This window comes from Ranitomeya imitator, chromosome 6 (genome assembly GCF_032444005.1).
Source record: "Ranitomeya imitator isolate aRanImi1 chromosome 6, aRanImi1.pri, whole genome shotgun sequence".
Lineage (NCBI taxonomy): Eukaryota > Metazoa > Chordata > Amphibia > Anura > Dendrobatidae > Ranitomeya > Ranitomeya imitator.
In genome coordinates, this window is record NC_091287.1 from 164,748,537 (window position 1) to 164,765,786 (window position 17,250).

At 41.3% G+C, this 17,250-nt stretch overlaps 1 protein-coding gene across 1 annotated transcript in view; it reads right to left on the minus strand.

Moving 5' to 3' along the window:
- BMPER (BMP binding endothelial regulator) overlaps positions 1–17,250 on the minus strand; it is a 398,089-nt gene that overhangs the window by 37,228 nt on the left and 343,611 nt on the right. Inside the window, exon 14 of the mRNA XM_069730267.1 lies at positions 1,983–2,113. Coding sequence (XP_069586368.1) covers positions 1,983–2,113 — 131 coding nt within the window. The remainder of the gene's footprint in view (positions 1–1,982; positions 2,114–17,250) is intronic.

Below are 17,250 nucleotides of genomic sequence, written 5' to 3' on the forward strand. Positions count from 1 at the left end.
TCTCGTGAATAAGGCACTAAACCCTGCACCACCCTAAAATTAATATTATCTAAACAACAATTAACCATCGATGCTCTGCACTTCAATTTCGCTTGCTTAAAAATTTGCTGATTGATTTCTGTAAAATGGTAGCATGGACTTATAATAAAAAGATATGGACATTATAAACATTACAGGGACTTTACATAAATTATATTAGCTCAGGGTCTAAAAATCTGGTGACAAGTTCCCTTTAAATAGAAATAATCTTTATGTACTATTATTCCTACTCAGCAAAAATGTAGAAAATCATTTGCTACAGATATTACACTGCAGCACTAATTAATAGACTATTTAGTTCTGCAAATATTTCACACCCTCCAGTGGTCAAAATAGAGTATAGCAATTACAAAGAATAGGTCGTGAAATACCAGCTAATAATAGTAATAATAATCTTTACTTATATAGCGCCAACATATTCCGCAGCGCTTTACAGTTTGAGATATAGAAGTAATAACAATAATAATTAGTATACTCAAACCAAAGCTAATATATTCAGTAATCTTCATTATTTCTAATTATGATCATTAAAACAAACTTACATGCTAGCTGTGAAATCTAAGTGTAGACTGGACAGAAACAATGATAGTGCCCCAACATATCTACGATTGTGGGAGCCCACCTTTGGCGTGCAAATTTATAGCATTTTTTTTTTTTTAAAGATTCCTTATCAAAGCTTAAAAAGTTATATATTAACAACAAAAATAAAAATTACAAAATGAATATTTGGAAAAATGCCAATATTTATATTGCCTTGCAGTGTAAAGAAGGAGATTTAGGAATATTAAAGTATATTTTTAAAACTGGTGTTTGAAGTGAGCTACAGGATCTTAGATTATGACCTTCTGATCAATATGCATCATTCATAGAGCTGGTATAGATCCACACAGTGGTGTAGCCGCCATAAACGCAGAATGCAAGGACTGGACCCATAAAGCTAAAATCATAAACTCCTGGCTGCCTGCTGCCGCTCCAGTGGAGATCAATGGATATGCAATAATCTCCGGTCAGTGGTGGCTGCTGCTCAGTAGCTTTAAAAGGTAGATACAACTTTCAATAAAGAAATAATACTTCTGCATCTTCAGAACAATATAACAGAAGAAATAAACTATGTTTTTAGCATACATTCTATCAAGGTAGTATAGATGAAAACCACAACAAGTAAAAAGCAATGGAACAAAATAGTAGCATTGTTAAAGGGCACCTGCCATCGAAATCATGCAGCATGTATCAGACACTGGCTGCGCGAATGACGCCGAGTTTTCAAATGCTGCCTGTGTTTCAGAAAAAAATATACTTTGAAGAGTCGGTCAGGGACTATGTGTCTCAGTTGACCAGTTTGAGGCAAATCCCCCCCTGCTACACTTCGGTTGATTGACAGGTCTCTACTAAAGTGTGTACATAGGGAATGAGCAGTCAAAGTGATCTGATGGTAAGAAGCCAGCATAGGAACATATTGGTCTGCTCAGCCAAGACACAAAGGGCTCACTGGAGTATGATGCCTCTGGATTTATGCCATTTAATGACTTCGGTGCGTCTTCTCAGTGTCATATACCTCTGTGTTACTCCAATCTCAAGGTGGAATAGGATTTCTGGTATTTTCCATACAACGTGGGTCATCTCCATCTCTACTAATTCTGGTCGAGCTACATCAAATTGGAAATATCAAAACCCACAAAATGTTTGCACCACTTTTGCGTTGCGCAATAATTCTAAGACTTTCCAAGTGTTTTACTCCAGTTCGCAAAAGCTTCAATGTGGTTATGTAAGGGCAACAGTCCCCAACCGGCTTTGTAAAGTATGTTTACCCACTAAAACATCCCTGAGTGTTATCCCGCAGACAGTGCCTGATTGACGCCGCCCGTAGTTCGGGCAGCATGGGTCTGATGGCAGGTTCCCTTTAATGATTCACAATGTATTACAAATGTAGCTGATATTGATACCTGCACAGTTATTTTCAGGCTTCCAAGGAACCTTCACACCTTCCCTTTGGCAGGCTCTGGCATAAGCTATTAAGGATTCACAGTAGCAGTTTTTATGTACCGGGCACTCACACATGTCTGTGACACACGAGCTAAAGGAGGAAGAAGAAGTGAAAGTCAGTTTTCTGGTAAATGTCATGCTATAGATTTATAACAAAGGAGAGAGGCACAAAGAACACTCGGCGTTATCCACATTTATTGTCTATCACTGTAGCTAGAACTAAATATCAGAGTGAACAATGAGTCATTAAAGGGAACCTGTCACCCCCAGGGCCTATTAAGGTAAAAGAAGCCACCTTCTGGGGCACTCAGGCTGCATTCTGTGAAGGTGGCTCTTATGTGTTTGACCCCTAATAACACTGAAATATTCACTATTAATTGCGCGCCATACCTCTATTTAGTCCGGGGGGGGGTACGTTTTCTCCCCCTGACTCAGCTGCCTCGCAGCCGTCCATCATCCCAACGGGTGCCACCTCCTCCCTGTCTTGTGCCATCATCGGCGCCTGCGCTCTGCAATTATCTCTCGGCCATGCGCAGTGCACGCTGCCCTGGAACTTACTTATGCCTGCGTGTAGCGCCAGATTCCTAGCCCCGCAGTATGAATAAATCATAACACACTGCGGGGCGGGATCTCGGGCCTCCACTACACGCAGGCGCGATATCAGTACATCAGCTCATCTGAGTTCCAGGGCAGCGCGCACTGCGCATGGCCAAAAAATGAGAGCACAGCGCAGGCGCCGGTGACGTGAGGAAACACAGAGGAGGCGGCGTCCGATGCACTGAGGGGATGAAGGATGGCTGGTAGGCGGCTGAGTCAGGGGGAAAAAACGTACCCCCCAAACTCAATACAGGTATGGCATGCAATTTATAAAAGTGAATATTTCAGTGTTATTAGGGAGCAAACACATAAGAGCCTCCTTCACAGAATGCAGCCTTAGGCTGGTTTCACATTTGCGTTTTTTGCAGCTGCGTTTTAGCTCAAAAAACCGCATGCGTTTTTTTTCCTATACTTAACATTAAAAACGCATGCGTTTTTTTTTTTTGCATGCGTTTTGCCGCATTTGATGTCACATGCGTCGTTTCTATGCTTACGTTTTGTTGCGGAAATGCAACATGTAGTAATTTCTAGAGGCGTTTTTTTGCCGCAAAAAAACGCATACTTTTTTTGCGGCAAAAAAACGTATTGCTGTCTATGTAAACGCATGCGTTTTTAAGCACATGCATTTGCTTGCGTTTTTAAACGCATGTGTTTCAATAGAAAAAACAAGAATACACACTGATAAGCCACCCCCCACCATCAAGGTGATAAAGGGAACCTAACCCTAACCCTAGGGATCCTAACCCTAACCCTAGGGACCCTAACCCTAACCCTAGGGATCCTAACCCTAATCCTATTCCTAACCCCAGGGATCCCAACCCGAACCCTAACCCTAGGGATCCTAACCCTAACCCTAACCCTAGGGATCCTAACCCTAACCCTAAGGATCCTAACCGTAACCCTAACCCTAGCTATTTCTGTTTATAGTGGGTTTTCTAGTTGATTTTGATGATTGGCAGCTGTCACACACTTCTCATCATGCGTTTCAAAAATGCAAACGCGGGAAAAAACGCATGTAAACGCGTCAAAACGCCGCGTTTTTTTACCACATGCAAAAACGCATGCGTCTAAAAAACGCAGCGTTTGCACGCGTTTACATGCGTTTTTTTCACCACCTGCGTTTGCGTTTAAAACGCTGCGTTTTTAAACGCAAATGTGAAACTAGCCTTAGTGCTGCAGAAAGTGGCTCTTTTACCTTAATAGGCCCTGGGGGGTGACAGGTTCCCTTTAAAGACTATTCCCAGTCTTGATCCATGTGATATGACATACATGTCTTGTACCTCCAGGTCCCACCACAATCAGACATTTTTGGCATATTCTTTGCAAGTGACATAAATCTACAAGTTGTGTTCATATACCTTTATAAAAACTCCATCAGCTAGGGAGACATACCACAGTCTGCATGTAAAACATTGTCAAGCACAGCAATAAATCATACATTTGGAAAGCCTAAGTTGGTGCCTGATTCAGGGACAACTACCTTTTTTTAGAAGGGTCACTGAAAAATAGGGTAATCACGGCCATGCTCCTAAAATTCAACTGATCTGCAGGAAAACTATCAACGATTGTTCAAATCCACGGCAGTAACACCACATGGCACAACCTGAAAGGAGTGGGCTATCGATGGGCCAGCTGGGACCTCCATGGACAAGAGAAGGAGACACCAGAGAAGTAGACACTATTTTCAGCTACCCTGTGGTCCAACAAAATGATGAAAACTTCGAATGAGGGATTCAGAACTGTCCACCTTGATTCCCCTAATAGGATTTTAAAGGTTTTTTTTTATCTGTGAAATTTGAGGTCAGCGGGAGGTAGGTGCTGATCCACTGATTCCAGGGATTTGTCACTTATTAGGCTGTTTGCTGTTTATTCAATATGTTTTATCAGCATGAGATTATCACTGCTGGACTAGCTGCCTCCTGGTCCAACCACGCCCCCAGCACTTATTAGCAGCTTCCTGTCAATAGACAGTGTACACAGTAAGCTAAGGCGTGGCCGGGGTTGGCTTTCTGAGCTCTGCTACATGCTATTTTTAAAAACTCTGATTGTGTCACAGCTGCTGCACACAGTAAATGATACATCAATGGAATCAGGGTCTCTTTCCCTACATTATGCTGCTCTCAGATGAGGTAGCAAAAATCTGGTGACAGATTCTCTTTAAAAATAGATATTCTGAATCAGAGAATTACTTGTTGTGACACCTAAGGTGTTACTGGCGCTGCCTAGGGGGCGCTATCAGGGGGGTACAAATAGACGTAGTGAGTGCAGAAACAAGTCAGGCCGAACTCAAGGACCTTACTCTAATGCAGTGAGCACTGGACCTGGCATAGAGCAGTCATGTGACCAGGGGGCGGAGCCACGGCAGGAGTGTAGGGAATGACACTGAACACACAGTGTGCAGGGCACAGACAGAAAACGTAGTGAAATAGAGCCGAGGGTCAAATCCAGAAGGGACTGAAGTACCGTAAGGATAAGACAAAGAGTAAACAGGGGCAAGCCAAGGGGTCTGATAGCCAGGAGAGACAGCGCAGTACAAAGATGGAAGTCAGAGCACAAAACCGAGTCAAGGCACAACGTTTACGGCCGAGTATACGGAAGTATCACAGACACAATCCAGAAGCTGCCATCATTAAATAGCCGCCCCAGAACCAAAGAGAGGGGGGACTGAAATGAACCCTGACCCGGACAGCGGTGGTACCATCCTGCCCAGAGTCATAACATTAATTTAATGAAAATTAAACTAATGAATAAAAAAATAGACTGTACAGTAAAGGAAAAGTTATTGTTATCATAATTCTGCCATCAGGAACTTTTTTTTATATTGTTTATTTATTAAGAGCAAAACACGAAGGTTACAAAACGCAAGTTGCATGGTTTTTGGTAAGTCTATAATTAAAGGACAGATAGATTTCAATTTCACTTGCTGTAGAGAATGGATCAAAAGATCCTCCCAACCTTCTGTCTCCTTCCTCATTATCCTGGAGAATGTAAGCCCCCAAGGGTGGGTGTTTAGGATGTAACCCCTACTCATATACAGCACCATGGAATCAATGGTGTTCTAACAGAATAATAATAATAATTATAATAATAATAATAATAATAATAATAAAATAACTAATTACTAAGGAGGGATGGGTTATAGTTGCACAGGTAACTGTGACTTCTGAAAGTCATAGCTGTAAAATATGCAACAGGCTTCCCCTCAGCCAGCATTCAGATGATATATTGCGGCAGAAACAACATTATGAGAACTATAAGGACTATCCTTCAGTCACTGCTGCCCTCTAGTGGCTACGACTGGTATCTGCCAGTAGTACAGTAATAATAGATACCAAACCTATTTTGACATTAAGTTCTCCAGAATTTGTCCATTTTCTTGTCACCACATTCAAAGACCAACTTTTTGGAAGTCGACATTGCCACATGAGGGCTTTTCTTTCTTTTGCTGGATGAGGTGTATTTATAAATGTCACTATTTTTTGGAGGAGGGGGAATATAACTTATCTTGATATAGAAAGCACTGCTTTTCTGACATTGATTTTGCAGCGGACATTTTCCAGCAATCACAGTGTGACGACTTTTGTGTGACTCATTGTCTCTGGATCTTTGTGATTATGGCCGCACTAAATATGCATACATTAGCTTCATGTTTTATTACTTTTGCACAGTTGCACATCTCATGGGAGAAAAAAATAATTTTTTAAATTACCACATTTTAAGAGCTTAAGCTTTCTAGAATTATTTGCTTGTTTCTGCATTCTTTTTAATACAGCTATTTTGAAGTCCAATATTATAGCCTCTATTGTTTTACGAGAGAATGGAAAAATAAGCAATTCATGAAAATTGTAAGGGAGCAGCCCAGAAATTACTATAGCGGTCACTTCTTGCTATCGTAGCCGAAATAATATGATAAAAGTGATATATCGGCTTATATTACAGCTCCTCCTGTCAGTGTATCAGTAGTTCACCGTTTTCTCTGCTGCAGTTCTAGCAGTTCTCTGAATGCTGATCCTGTATAACCCCGCCCACACCACTGTTTTTTTTTTTTTAGTACACTGTGCATAGGCAGAAAGCTGCCAATCAGTGGTAGGCCGGGGGTTAAAGCGAGCTCACGAACATGGAGGACTACATGGCAGCAAGTTTATTAGTCCTATAGTGATAATCTCCTGTTGATAAAACTGTGATTGTATCCAAATTGCAGCAAGAAGCCCAATAAGTGACATTTTGCTGGAATCAGGGTCTCTGTCTCTACATGATGCTCCTCTTAGATTAGGTAGCAAAAACTTGGTGACAGATACCAATTAATTAGATGTATTCATGAAGAGTAATAATTTCAAGCTTGGGGATAATTACATGGGGTATCTGGTGAGACAACAAAATGTTAATATTTGTAGAGAGGTAATGAAAAGATATTATAAAGGTAAGAATAAGAAAGTCGAGCCATATTTTACAGTACTCTGATTATTAATATGAAATAATGTACATATGCTAAAGAGCTGTATTGCAATACTATGATTTCAATTAAAGTTTGGCCGCAGGGGGTCGGCCCCATTATTAAAGGGAACCTGTCACCTGAATTTGGCGGGACTGGTTTTCGGTCATATGGGCGGAGTTTTCGGGTGTTTGATTCACCCTTTCCTTACCCGCTGGCCGCAATATTGGATTGAAGTTCATTCTCTGTCCTCCGTAGTACACGCCTGTGAAAGGCAAGAAAACTCTGCCCATGTGACCGAAAACCGGTCCCGCCAAATTCAGGTGACAGGTTCCCTTTAAAAGTTTGTCACTTTTTTTCATAATATGAAGCAAAATAATTCCAGCACCATTATACTCATAAAAATACAGAAGCAACACTTCAATGTGAATATATTACAATAGAAATGGACAATCTCCGAGCAGAACGTTGTGTAAGACCACCCAAGGAGCGCTCCTTCTCATCCTGACTGCGGCTGCCAACACTTCTCTATTCCACACTCCCCGGGAGCAGATGAAATTCTTACATTTCACCGGATTGGTCCTTTAGTGAGGGGTCTTTTCTTTCTCTGTGGGGTTCTTTTTACTGGTGACGCATAAGTATGGCAATGATCTATGGGACGTCAGTACTTACCTCTCGAACACACAGTTTCTAGTTATTTCTGTTTTTGGTAAACACAAATAATAGAGAACTGATGATGTCATTAAACTATTAACGGGTATCAGCGTCAATAGCGAAACATTCAGAGTAGGGTCTCACATAGCAGCGACCATTCCGTTCTATTTGTTTCTGTGAATTTCAGTAAAGAAGTTCGCTAAGTGAGACCCCGTAAGAATATTAGGTCTTAATAATTATTAATAGGCTTAGCTCATCATGATTATATGACAGTGATGTTAAAAACGGAGGAACCATATAATCATTTATTTACTTTTTTTGTCCTTTATAGCCTTCTCATGATGCATATTGCTTTTATTTTTCTTTATTTTGCTTGTATTTCTGCAGCATGAGTCACTTTTTCGACGCCATCATTTTAGCACACATTTAATGTATTGAGAATTAATTGAATTCTTTTTTGGAGGGACAGAAGAAACACAATTTACATGACATTCATTCTGCTGTGGGTGAGAATAAATATGGCGATACATTTTTTGGACTGTGAAGACATTTTTTTCAGTCATCTTTTACCATATTGTGAGAGCCATATCTGTTCTTTATTAATGAAAAAAAAATGTTATGGTTACTTTTTGCAGAGTGACTTAAATGGGTTGTCGTCAGTAGGGGAAAAAACAAACACTTTGAAGATTGTCTGCTGCAGTAGTTTAAAAATATTTTTTTATCTATTTCAGCGCTGAACTGGCGTCTTTTTTTTAAGTTCGAAAAAATGACTTGTTTCATTTTAACTTAAAGTGAACCTGTCACCCTGTTTTTTCAGTAGGAGATAAAAATACCGTTAAATAGGGCCTGAGCTGTGCTTTACAATAGGGTATTTTTTGTCCCCTGATTCCCCGCCTATGCTGCCGAAATACCTTACAAAAGTGGCCTTTTTCGCCTGTCAATCAGGCTGGTCAGGTCGGATGGGCGTGGTCACAGCGCTGTTTCTCCCCCACATCTTGCTTATGTTCCCATTGGTGGCGTAGTGCTTCTCGCATGCGCAAGTGCCGAATGCACTGCGCAGCTGTAGAAAAAGAGCGCGCTCGCCGCTATTCAGCGGTTTCTCGGTGGGCGCGGCCATCTTCCTGAGGCCGCGCGTGCGCAGATGGAGTCTCCTGCTTCCCGGGGCTTCAGGAAAATGGCCGCGGGATGCCGCGCGTGCGCAGATGGACATTGCGGCGGCCATTTTCCTGAAGCCGAGTTCGAATCTCGAATGGTTTCATTAAAGGAGGACAGCTCACGGCACACAAAATAAGCCCTCACACAGCCCCATAACCCGAAAATTTAAAATGTTACAAGTTTTGGACAAAGGCAACACAGCATTTTTTTTTTTATTTTTACAATTCTACAAAAAAAAATGTAACCACTAAAATAAAAAAACTAAACTATGCATGTTTGCCATCTGCTTAATTGTACTGACCTGGAGAATCATATTGTCAGGTCAGCATTACCACATAGTTAACATGGTAAATAGTAAAGAAAAAAAACAAACGTTGACAGGAAAACAAAATAATAATGGGTCTTTAAAGAAGCTGAGGAAAAAACGAAAGCAAAAGAATGGAAACGAGCCCGGTCATGAAGATGTTAAAGTGCCATTTTCTTACTGGCGAATTTTATCTGGGGGTTATCTCCCACCCAAAGGCAGCAGTAACTGTTATTTTTAAGGAGGTAGGTGAGCAATTTTTTTCTATATTATTTCTCCTCTAATAGGGTCACCCTAATAGGGGGGTTTCTTTCACTCTACAGAACATTCTGAAAGGGGTTGTCAGGGCATATAATATTGATGACCTAACCTCATTATATTATTATTTATTATTATTGCGCCGTAGGGAGGGGTATACACAATAACAACAAGTACAATAATCTTAAACAATATAATTCACAACTGGTACAGGAGGAGAGTGGATCCTGCCTACGAGGTGAGGATACAGTAGGCGAGGGTAGAGCTGGTCGTGCAGCGGTTTGGTAGATCGGTGGTTACTGCAGGTTGTAGGCTTGTCGGAAGAGGTGGGTCTTCAGGTTCTTTTTGAAGGTTTCGATGGTAGGCGAGAGTCTGATATATTGTGGTAGAGGGTTCCAGAGTAGAGGTGATACGCGAGTGAAATCTTGTATACGATTATAGGAAGAGGAGATAAGAGGGGAGTAGAGAAAGAGATCTTGTGAGGATCGGAGGTTGCGTACAGGTAAGTACCGGGAGACGAGGTCACAGATGTATGGAGGAGACATGTTGTTGATGGCTTTGTACGTCATGGTTAGGGTTTTGTACTGGAGTCTCTGGGCAATGGGGAGCCAGTGAAGAGATTGACAGAGGGGAGAGGCTGGGGGATAGCGGGGGGACAAGTGGATTAGTCACGCAGCAGAGTTTAGAATAGATTGGAGGGGTGCGAGAGTGTTCGAGCAGGAGGTTGCAGTAGTCAAGGCAAGAGATGAAGAGGGCATGGACTAGGGTTTTTGCAGATTCTTGGTTGAGGAATGTACGGATCCTTGAAATATTTTTGAGTTGAAGTCGGCAGGAAGTGGATATGTTGAATGGCTTGGATATATGGTTTAAAGGAGAGATCAATGTCAAGGATTACCCCAAGGCAGCGAACTTGTGGGACTGGGGAGAGTGGGCAGCCGTTTACTGTAATGGATAGGTTCGTTGGGGGGGTTGTGTGAGATGGGGAAAGGTGATGAATTCTGTTTTGTCCATGTTAAGTTATATATATTATATGGAACAGTATCAGTCCAGATGATAACCGGTTATCAGCTCTGGGTTGGCCAGATTTCAGAATTGAATGGAGCTAATACTTGGACATCCGGTGGAGATGGAAGCAGTGAAGCCCATTATTAACCACTTGTAGGCTGCAGCACTCACATGGCATAATGTTACGCAAGCACCAGGAGATCAGGCACCAACAAAACTGTAATGGTGCTGGTGGGGAAGTTGAGCACACAATTTGTTTTTCTATTTTTAGGGGAATAATGCATTTAATAATAAATTGTCCAAGTAGTGGAAAATCTCTTTAATGTGTAGCAGCCGCTGCTGGTTAGTGCAGATCAGATCATATTCAAATGAATAGAAGCTGGTCTGCAAGTCGCAGTCTGGATGTCGCAGGCAATCAGTGGCAGAGATCAGCTTATACAAATGAAATGGTTACACAGAGTGTGTCTGACCCTGGTGAAGAGGATGCAGATGGGAGAACTCTCCCGCAACAGAACATATATAAATGTAAGCTTTTTATTGTTCATGTTAAAACTACAAAATAAAAACAATTACAAAAATTATGGTTTTTGCTCTAGTGCAAAATAACTTAAGTCTGGCATGTCAAACACCAGTCCGTGCAAATCTCTACACTTGTGTCTTAAGCATATTCAAATCGATCCTGACTTTTCGCTAAGTCTGCTTATTACTGTAGATTAACATTGCATTATGGTCTCCACATGCCACAAACTGTGTAGATCGGACATTGCGCGCATACCATTCATGGAATAATGACTTGTTTTGTTTTGTTAGACAGGAAACTGGTGTGAAGACCACCACTGGAGTAACACACTTCCTAATCAATTTACATGTCTATTTAAGCTTGTATTCCCAAATATGTGTGCTTGATGCCCCAAGAGAAAAATATATTATGTGAAGATGTCAAAACTAGGAAGAGCCTACAAGCATCTGTAAAGAACACTGCAGGGAATGTGATGCCTGTCATGCACTGTAACTTATTGGCGGATATCAACTGGTCGGAAGTAGTCATCTACTGAGCTCATTGACACTACATTCATGGCATGCAATGAACAGAATCAACACTTTGCTGCAACACACAGAGCTGAATGTTAGGATGGAAGTTCCTTTGTGTGTGTGTTCTTTGGAGTCTTGTAGTGTAATAATAAACCAAAGCAATCTGGTCAATGAAAGTCTGGACCATGCTCAGCCAGCTCCTACTGTGAGCAACTCAGTCAGCAGTGGTATCTCAGAATGTGTTTAGCTTTCTTCATGACCAGAAGTTACTGCCTTACAGTAGATATATGATTTGTTAAACAGTTGTTCATATATACGTATATATCTCTACATATATACAGTGGGGGGAATAAGTATTTGATCCCTTGCTGATTTTGTAAGTTTGCACACTGACTGATTAAAAGGGTAGGTTAATTTTAACATTGAGAGATACAATATCAAAAATAAAATCCAGAAAATCACATAAGTTATATAAATTTATATGCATTTTGCAGTGACACATAAGTATTTGATCCCTCTGGCAAACAAGACATAATACTTGGAGGCTTAACCATTCTTGGCAAGTGCAGCAGTCAGACATTTTTGTAAGATCATCTCCAAATCATTAAGATTTTGAGGCTGTCGCTTGACAACTCGGAGCTTCATAGGTTTTCTATGGGATTAAGGTCTAGAGACTAGCTAGGCCACTCCATGACCATAATGTTTTTCATTTTGAGCCACTCCTTTGTTGCCTTAGCTGTATGTTTTGGGTCATTGTCTTGCTGGAAGACCCAGCCACAACCCATTTTTAATGTCCTGGTGGAGGGAAGGAGGTTGTCACTCAGGATTTTACGGTACATGGCTCCATCCATTCTCCCATTGATGTGGTGAAGTAGTCCCTTGCCCTTAGCAGAGAAACACCCCCAAAACATAATGTTTCCACCTCCATGCTTGACAGTGGGGACAGTGTTCTTTGGGTCATAGGCATTTCTCTTCCTCCAAACTCGGCGAGTTGAGTTAATGCCAAAGACCTTAAATTTTGTCTCATCTGACCACGGCACCTTCTTACAATCACTCACAGAATCATCCAAGTGTCCATTGGCAATCTTCATATACATGTGCCTTTTTGAGCAGGGGGACCTTTTGGGCACTGCAGGATTTTAAACATTTAAACGGCGTAATGTGTTACCAATGCTTTTGTTGGTGACTGTGGTCCCAGCTGCCTTGAGATCCTTAAAAAGTTTCCCCTGTGTCGTTTTAGGCTGATCTATCACCTATTTCATGAATAAGGATACATCACGAGGTGAGATTTTGCATGGTGCCCTAGAACCATGTCGATTGACAGTCATTTTGTATGTCTTCCATTTTCTTACTATTGCAAAAACAGTTGTCTCCTTCTCACCCAGCATCTTACTTGTGGCTTTGTAGCCCATTCCAGCTTTGTGAAGGGGTACGATCTTGTCCCTCACATCCTTATAAAGCTCTTAGGTATTGCCCATGTCATAGAGGTTGGAGTCTGACTGATTAAATGAGTCTGTGAACAGGAGTCTTTTATAGAGGTGACTATGTAAAACAGCTATCTTTAATGCAGGCAATGAGTTGATTAGGAGCGTCTAACTGGTCTGTGGGAGCCAGAACTCTTAATGGTTTGTAGCGGATCAAATACTTATTTCTCACTGCAAAATACAAATACATTTATATAATTTATACAATTTGATTTTCTGGATTTTAGTTTTGATATTCTATCTCTCAAAATTAAAATAAAACTACCCTTAAAATTATAGACTGTTCATGTCTTTGTCAGTGGTCAAACTTACAAAATGAGAAAGGGATCAAATACTTAACCCCTTAAGCCCCGAGGGTGGTTTGCACGTTAATGACCGGGCCAATTTTTACAATTCTGACCACTGTCCCTTTATGAGGTTATAACTCTGGAACGCTTCAACGGATCTTGGCGATTCTGACATTGTTTTCTCGTGACATATTGTACTTCATTTTAGTAGTAACATTTATTCGATATAACTTGCGTTTATTTGTGAAAAAAACGGAAATTTGGCGAAAATTTTGAAAATTTCGCAATTTTCCAACTTTAAATTTTTATGCCCTTAAATCACAGAGATATGTCACGCAAAATACTTAATAAGTAACATTTCCCACATGTCTCCTTTACATCAGCACAATTTTGGAACCAAAATTTTTTTTTGTTAGGGAGTTATAAGGGTTCAAAGTTGACCAGCAATTTCTCATTTTTACAACACCATTTTTTTTTAGGGACCACATCTCATTTGATGTCATTTTGAGGGGTCTATATGATAGAAAATACCCAAGTGTGACACCATTCTAAAAACTGCACCCCTCAAGGTGCTCAAAACCACATTCAAGAAGTTTATTAACCCTTCAGGGGTTTCACAGGAATTTTTGGAATGTTTAAATAAAAATGAATATTTAACTTTTTTTCACACAAAATTTATTTCAGCTCCAATTTGTTTTATTTTACCAAGGGTAACAGGATAAAATGGATGCCAAACATTGTTGTACAATCTGTACTGAGTACGCTGATACCCCATATGTGGGGGTAAACCACTGTTTGGGCGCATGGCAGAGCTCGGAAGGGAAGGAGCGCCATTTGACTTTTAAATGCAAAATTGACAGGAATTGAGATGGGACACCATGTTGCGTTTGGAGAGCCACTGATGTGCCTAAACATTGAAACCCCCCACAAGTGACACCATTTTGGAAAGTAGACACCCTAAGGAACTTATCTAGATGTGTGGTGACCACTTTGACCCACCAATTGCTTCACAGAAGTTTATAATGCAGAGCCGTAAAAATAAAAAATCATATTTTTTCACAAAAATGATCTTTTCGCCCCCAATTTTTTATTTTCCCAAGAGTAAGAGAAGAAATTGAACCTCAAAAATTGTTGGCCAATTTGTCCTGAGTACGCTGATACCCCGTATATGGGTGTAAACCATTGTTTGGGCGTATGGCAGAGCTCGGAAGGGAAGGAGCGCCATTTTACTTTTCAATGCAAAATTGACTGGAATTGAGATGGGATGCCATGTTGCGTTTGGAGAGCCCCTGATGTGCCTAAACATTGAAATCCCCACAAGTGACACCATTTTGGAAAGTAGACCCCTTAAGGAACTTATCTAGAGGTGTGGTGAGCACTTTGACCCAACAAGTGCTTCACAGAAGTTTATAATGCAGAGCCGTAAAAATAAAAAATCATATTTTTTCACAAAAATAATCTTTTCGCCACCAATTTTTTATTTTCCCAAGGGTAAGAGAAGAAATTAGACCACAAAAGTTGTTGTGCAATTTGTCCTGAGTGCGACGATACCCCATATGTGGGGGTAAACCACTGTTTGGGCGCATGGCAGAGCTCGGAAGGAAAGGAGCGCCATTTGACTTTTCAATGCAAAATTGACTGGAATTGAGATGGGACGCCATGTTGCGTTTGGAGAGCCCCTGATGTGCCTAAACATTGGAACCCCTCACAAGTGACACCATTTTGAAAAGTAGACCCCTTAAGGAACTTATCTAGATGTGTGGTGAGCACTTTGACCCAACAAGTGCTTCACAGAAGTTTATAATGCAGAGCCGTAAAAATAAAAAATCTTATTTTTTCACAAAAATGATCTTTTCGCCCCCAATTTTTTATTTTCCCAAGGGTAAGAGAAGAAATTAGACCACAAAAGTTGTTGTGCAATTTGTCCTGAGTGCGACGATACCCCATATGTGGGGGTAAACCACTTTTTGGGTGCATAGCAGAGCTCGGAAGGGAAGGAGCGCCATTTGACTTTTCAATGCAAAATTGACTGGAATTAAGATGGGACGCCATGTTGGTTTGGAGAGCCCCTGATGTGCCTAAACATTAAAAACCCCCACAAGTGACACCATTTTGGAAACTAGACCCTCTAAGGAACTTATCTAGATGTGTTTTGAGAGCTTTGAACCCCCAAGTGTTTCACTACAGTTTATAACGCAGAGCCGTTAAAATAAATTTATTTTTTTTTCGCAAAAATTTTTTAGCCCCCAGTTTTGTATTTTCACAAGGGTAACATAATAAATTGGACCCCAAAAGTTGTTGTCCAATTTGTCCTGAGTACGCTGATACCCCATATGTGGGGGGGAACCACTGTTTGGGCGCATGGCAGAGCTCGGAAGGGAAGGAGCGCCATTTGGAATGCAGACTTAGATGGATTGGTCTGCAGGAGTCACGTTGCATTTGCAGAGCCCCTGATGTACCCAAACAGTACAAACCCCCCACAAGTGACCCCATATTAGAAACTAGACCTCCCATGGAACTTATCTAGATGTGTTGTGAGAACTTTGAACCCCTAAGTGTTTCACTACAGTTTATAACGCAGACCCGTGAAAATAAAAATTCTTTTTTTTTTCACAAAAATGATTTTTTTAGCCCCCAGCTTTGTATTTTTACAAGGGTAACAGAATAAATTGGACCCCAAAAGTTGTTGTTCAATTTGTCCTGAGTACGCTGATACCCCATATGTGGGGGGGAACCACTGTTTGGGCTCATGGCAGAGCTCGGAAGGGAAGGAGCGCCATTTGGAATGCAGACTTAGATGGATTGGTCTGCAGGCGTCACGTTGCATTTGCAGAGCTCCTGATGTACCCAAACAGTAGAAACCACCCACAAGTGACCCCATATTGGAAACTAGACCTCCCATGGAACTTATCTAGATGTGTTGTGAAAACTTTGAACCCCCAAGTGTTTCACTACAGTTTACAACGCAGAGCCGTGAAAATAAAAATCCTTTTTTTTCCCACAAAAATGATTTTTAGCCCCCCAAATTTTTATTTTCCCAAGGATAACAAGAGAACTTGGACCCAAAAAGTTGTTGTCCAATTTGTCTCGAGTACGCTGATACCCCATATGTTGGGGTAAACCCCTGTTTGGGCGCACGGGAGAGCTCGGAAGTGAAGGAGCACTGTTTTACTTTTTCAATGCAGAATTGGCTGGAATTGAGATCGGACGCCATGTCGCGTTTGGAGAGCCCCTGATGTGTCTAAACAGTGGAAACCCCCCAATTATAAATGAAACCCTAATCCAAACGCACCACTAACCCTAATCCCAACTGTAACCCTAACCACACACCTAACCCAGACACACCCCTAATTCTAATCCCAACCCTAATCCCAACCGTAAATGTAATCCAAACCCTAACCCTAGCCCCAACCCTAGCCCTAACCCTAACCCTAACCCTAACCGGAAAATGGAAATAAATACATTTTTTTTAATTTTATTATTTTTCCCTAAGGCTAGGTTCACATTGCGTTAGGGAAATCCGTTTAGCACTAGCGGATTGCGCTAACGCAATGTCTTTTTAGGTGTCGTGTTTAGTGGTCGCGTTAACGTCCCCGCTCTGGAAGATCGGGGATCGGACCTCGGGCGCGCCGCGGACGCTGCAAGCAGCGTCTGAGGCGCGCCACAAAAGAATGGCACCTTGCTAGCGCGAGCCGAAAATGGCACGCTCTAGCGATGCGCTACACCTGAAAATCACATTGCTGTCAATGGTTGTGCTAACGGACCCGTTGCACGGCGTTAATTGTGACATTTTCGCCGTGCAACGCTGTCCGTTAGCGTTAACCCATTAACGCAATGTGAACCTAGCCTAACTAAGGGGGTGATGAAGGGGGGTTTGATTTACTTTTATAGCGAGTTTTTTAGCGGATTTTTATGATTGGCAGCCGTCACACACTAAAAGACGCTTTTTATAGCAAAAAAGTTTTTGCGTCTCCACATTTTGAGACCTATAATTTTTCCATATTTTGGTCCACAGAGTCA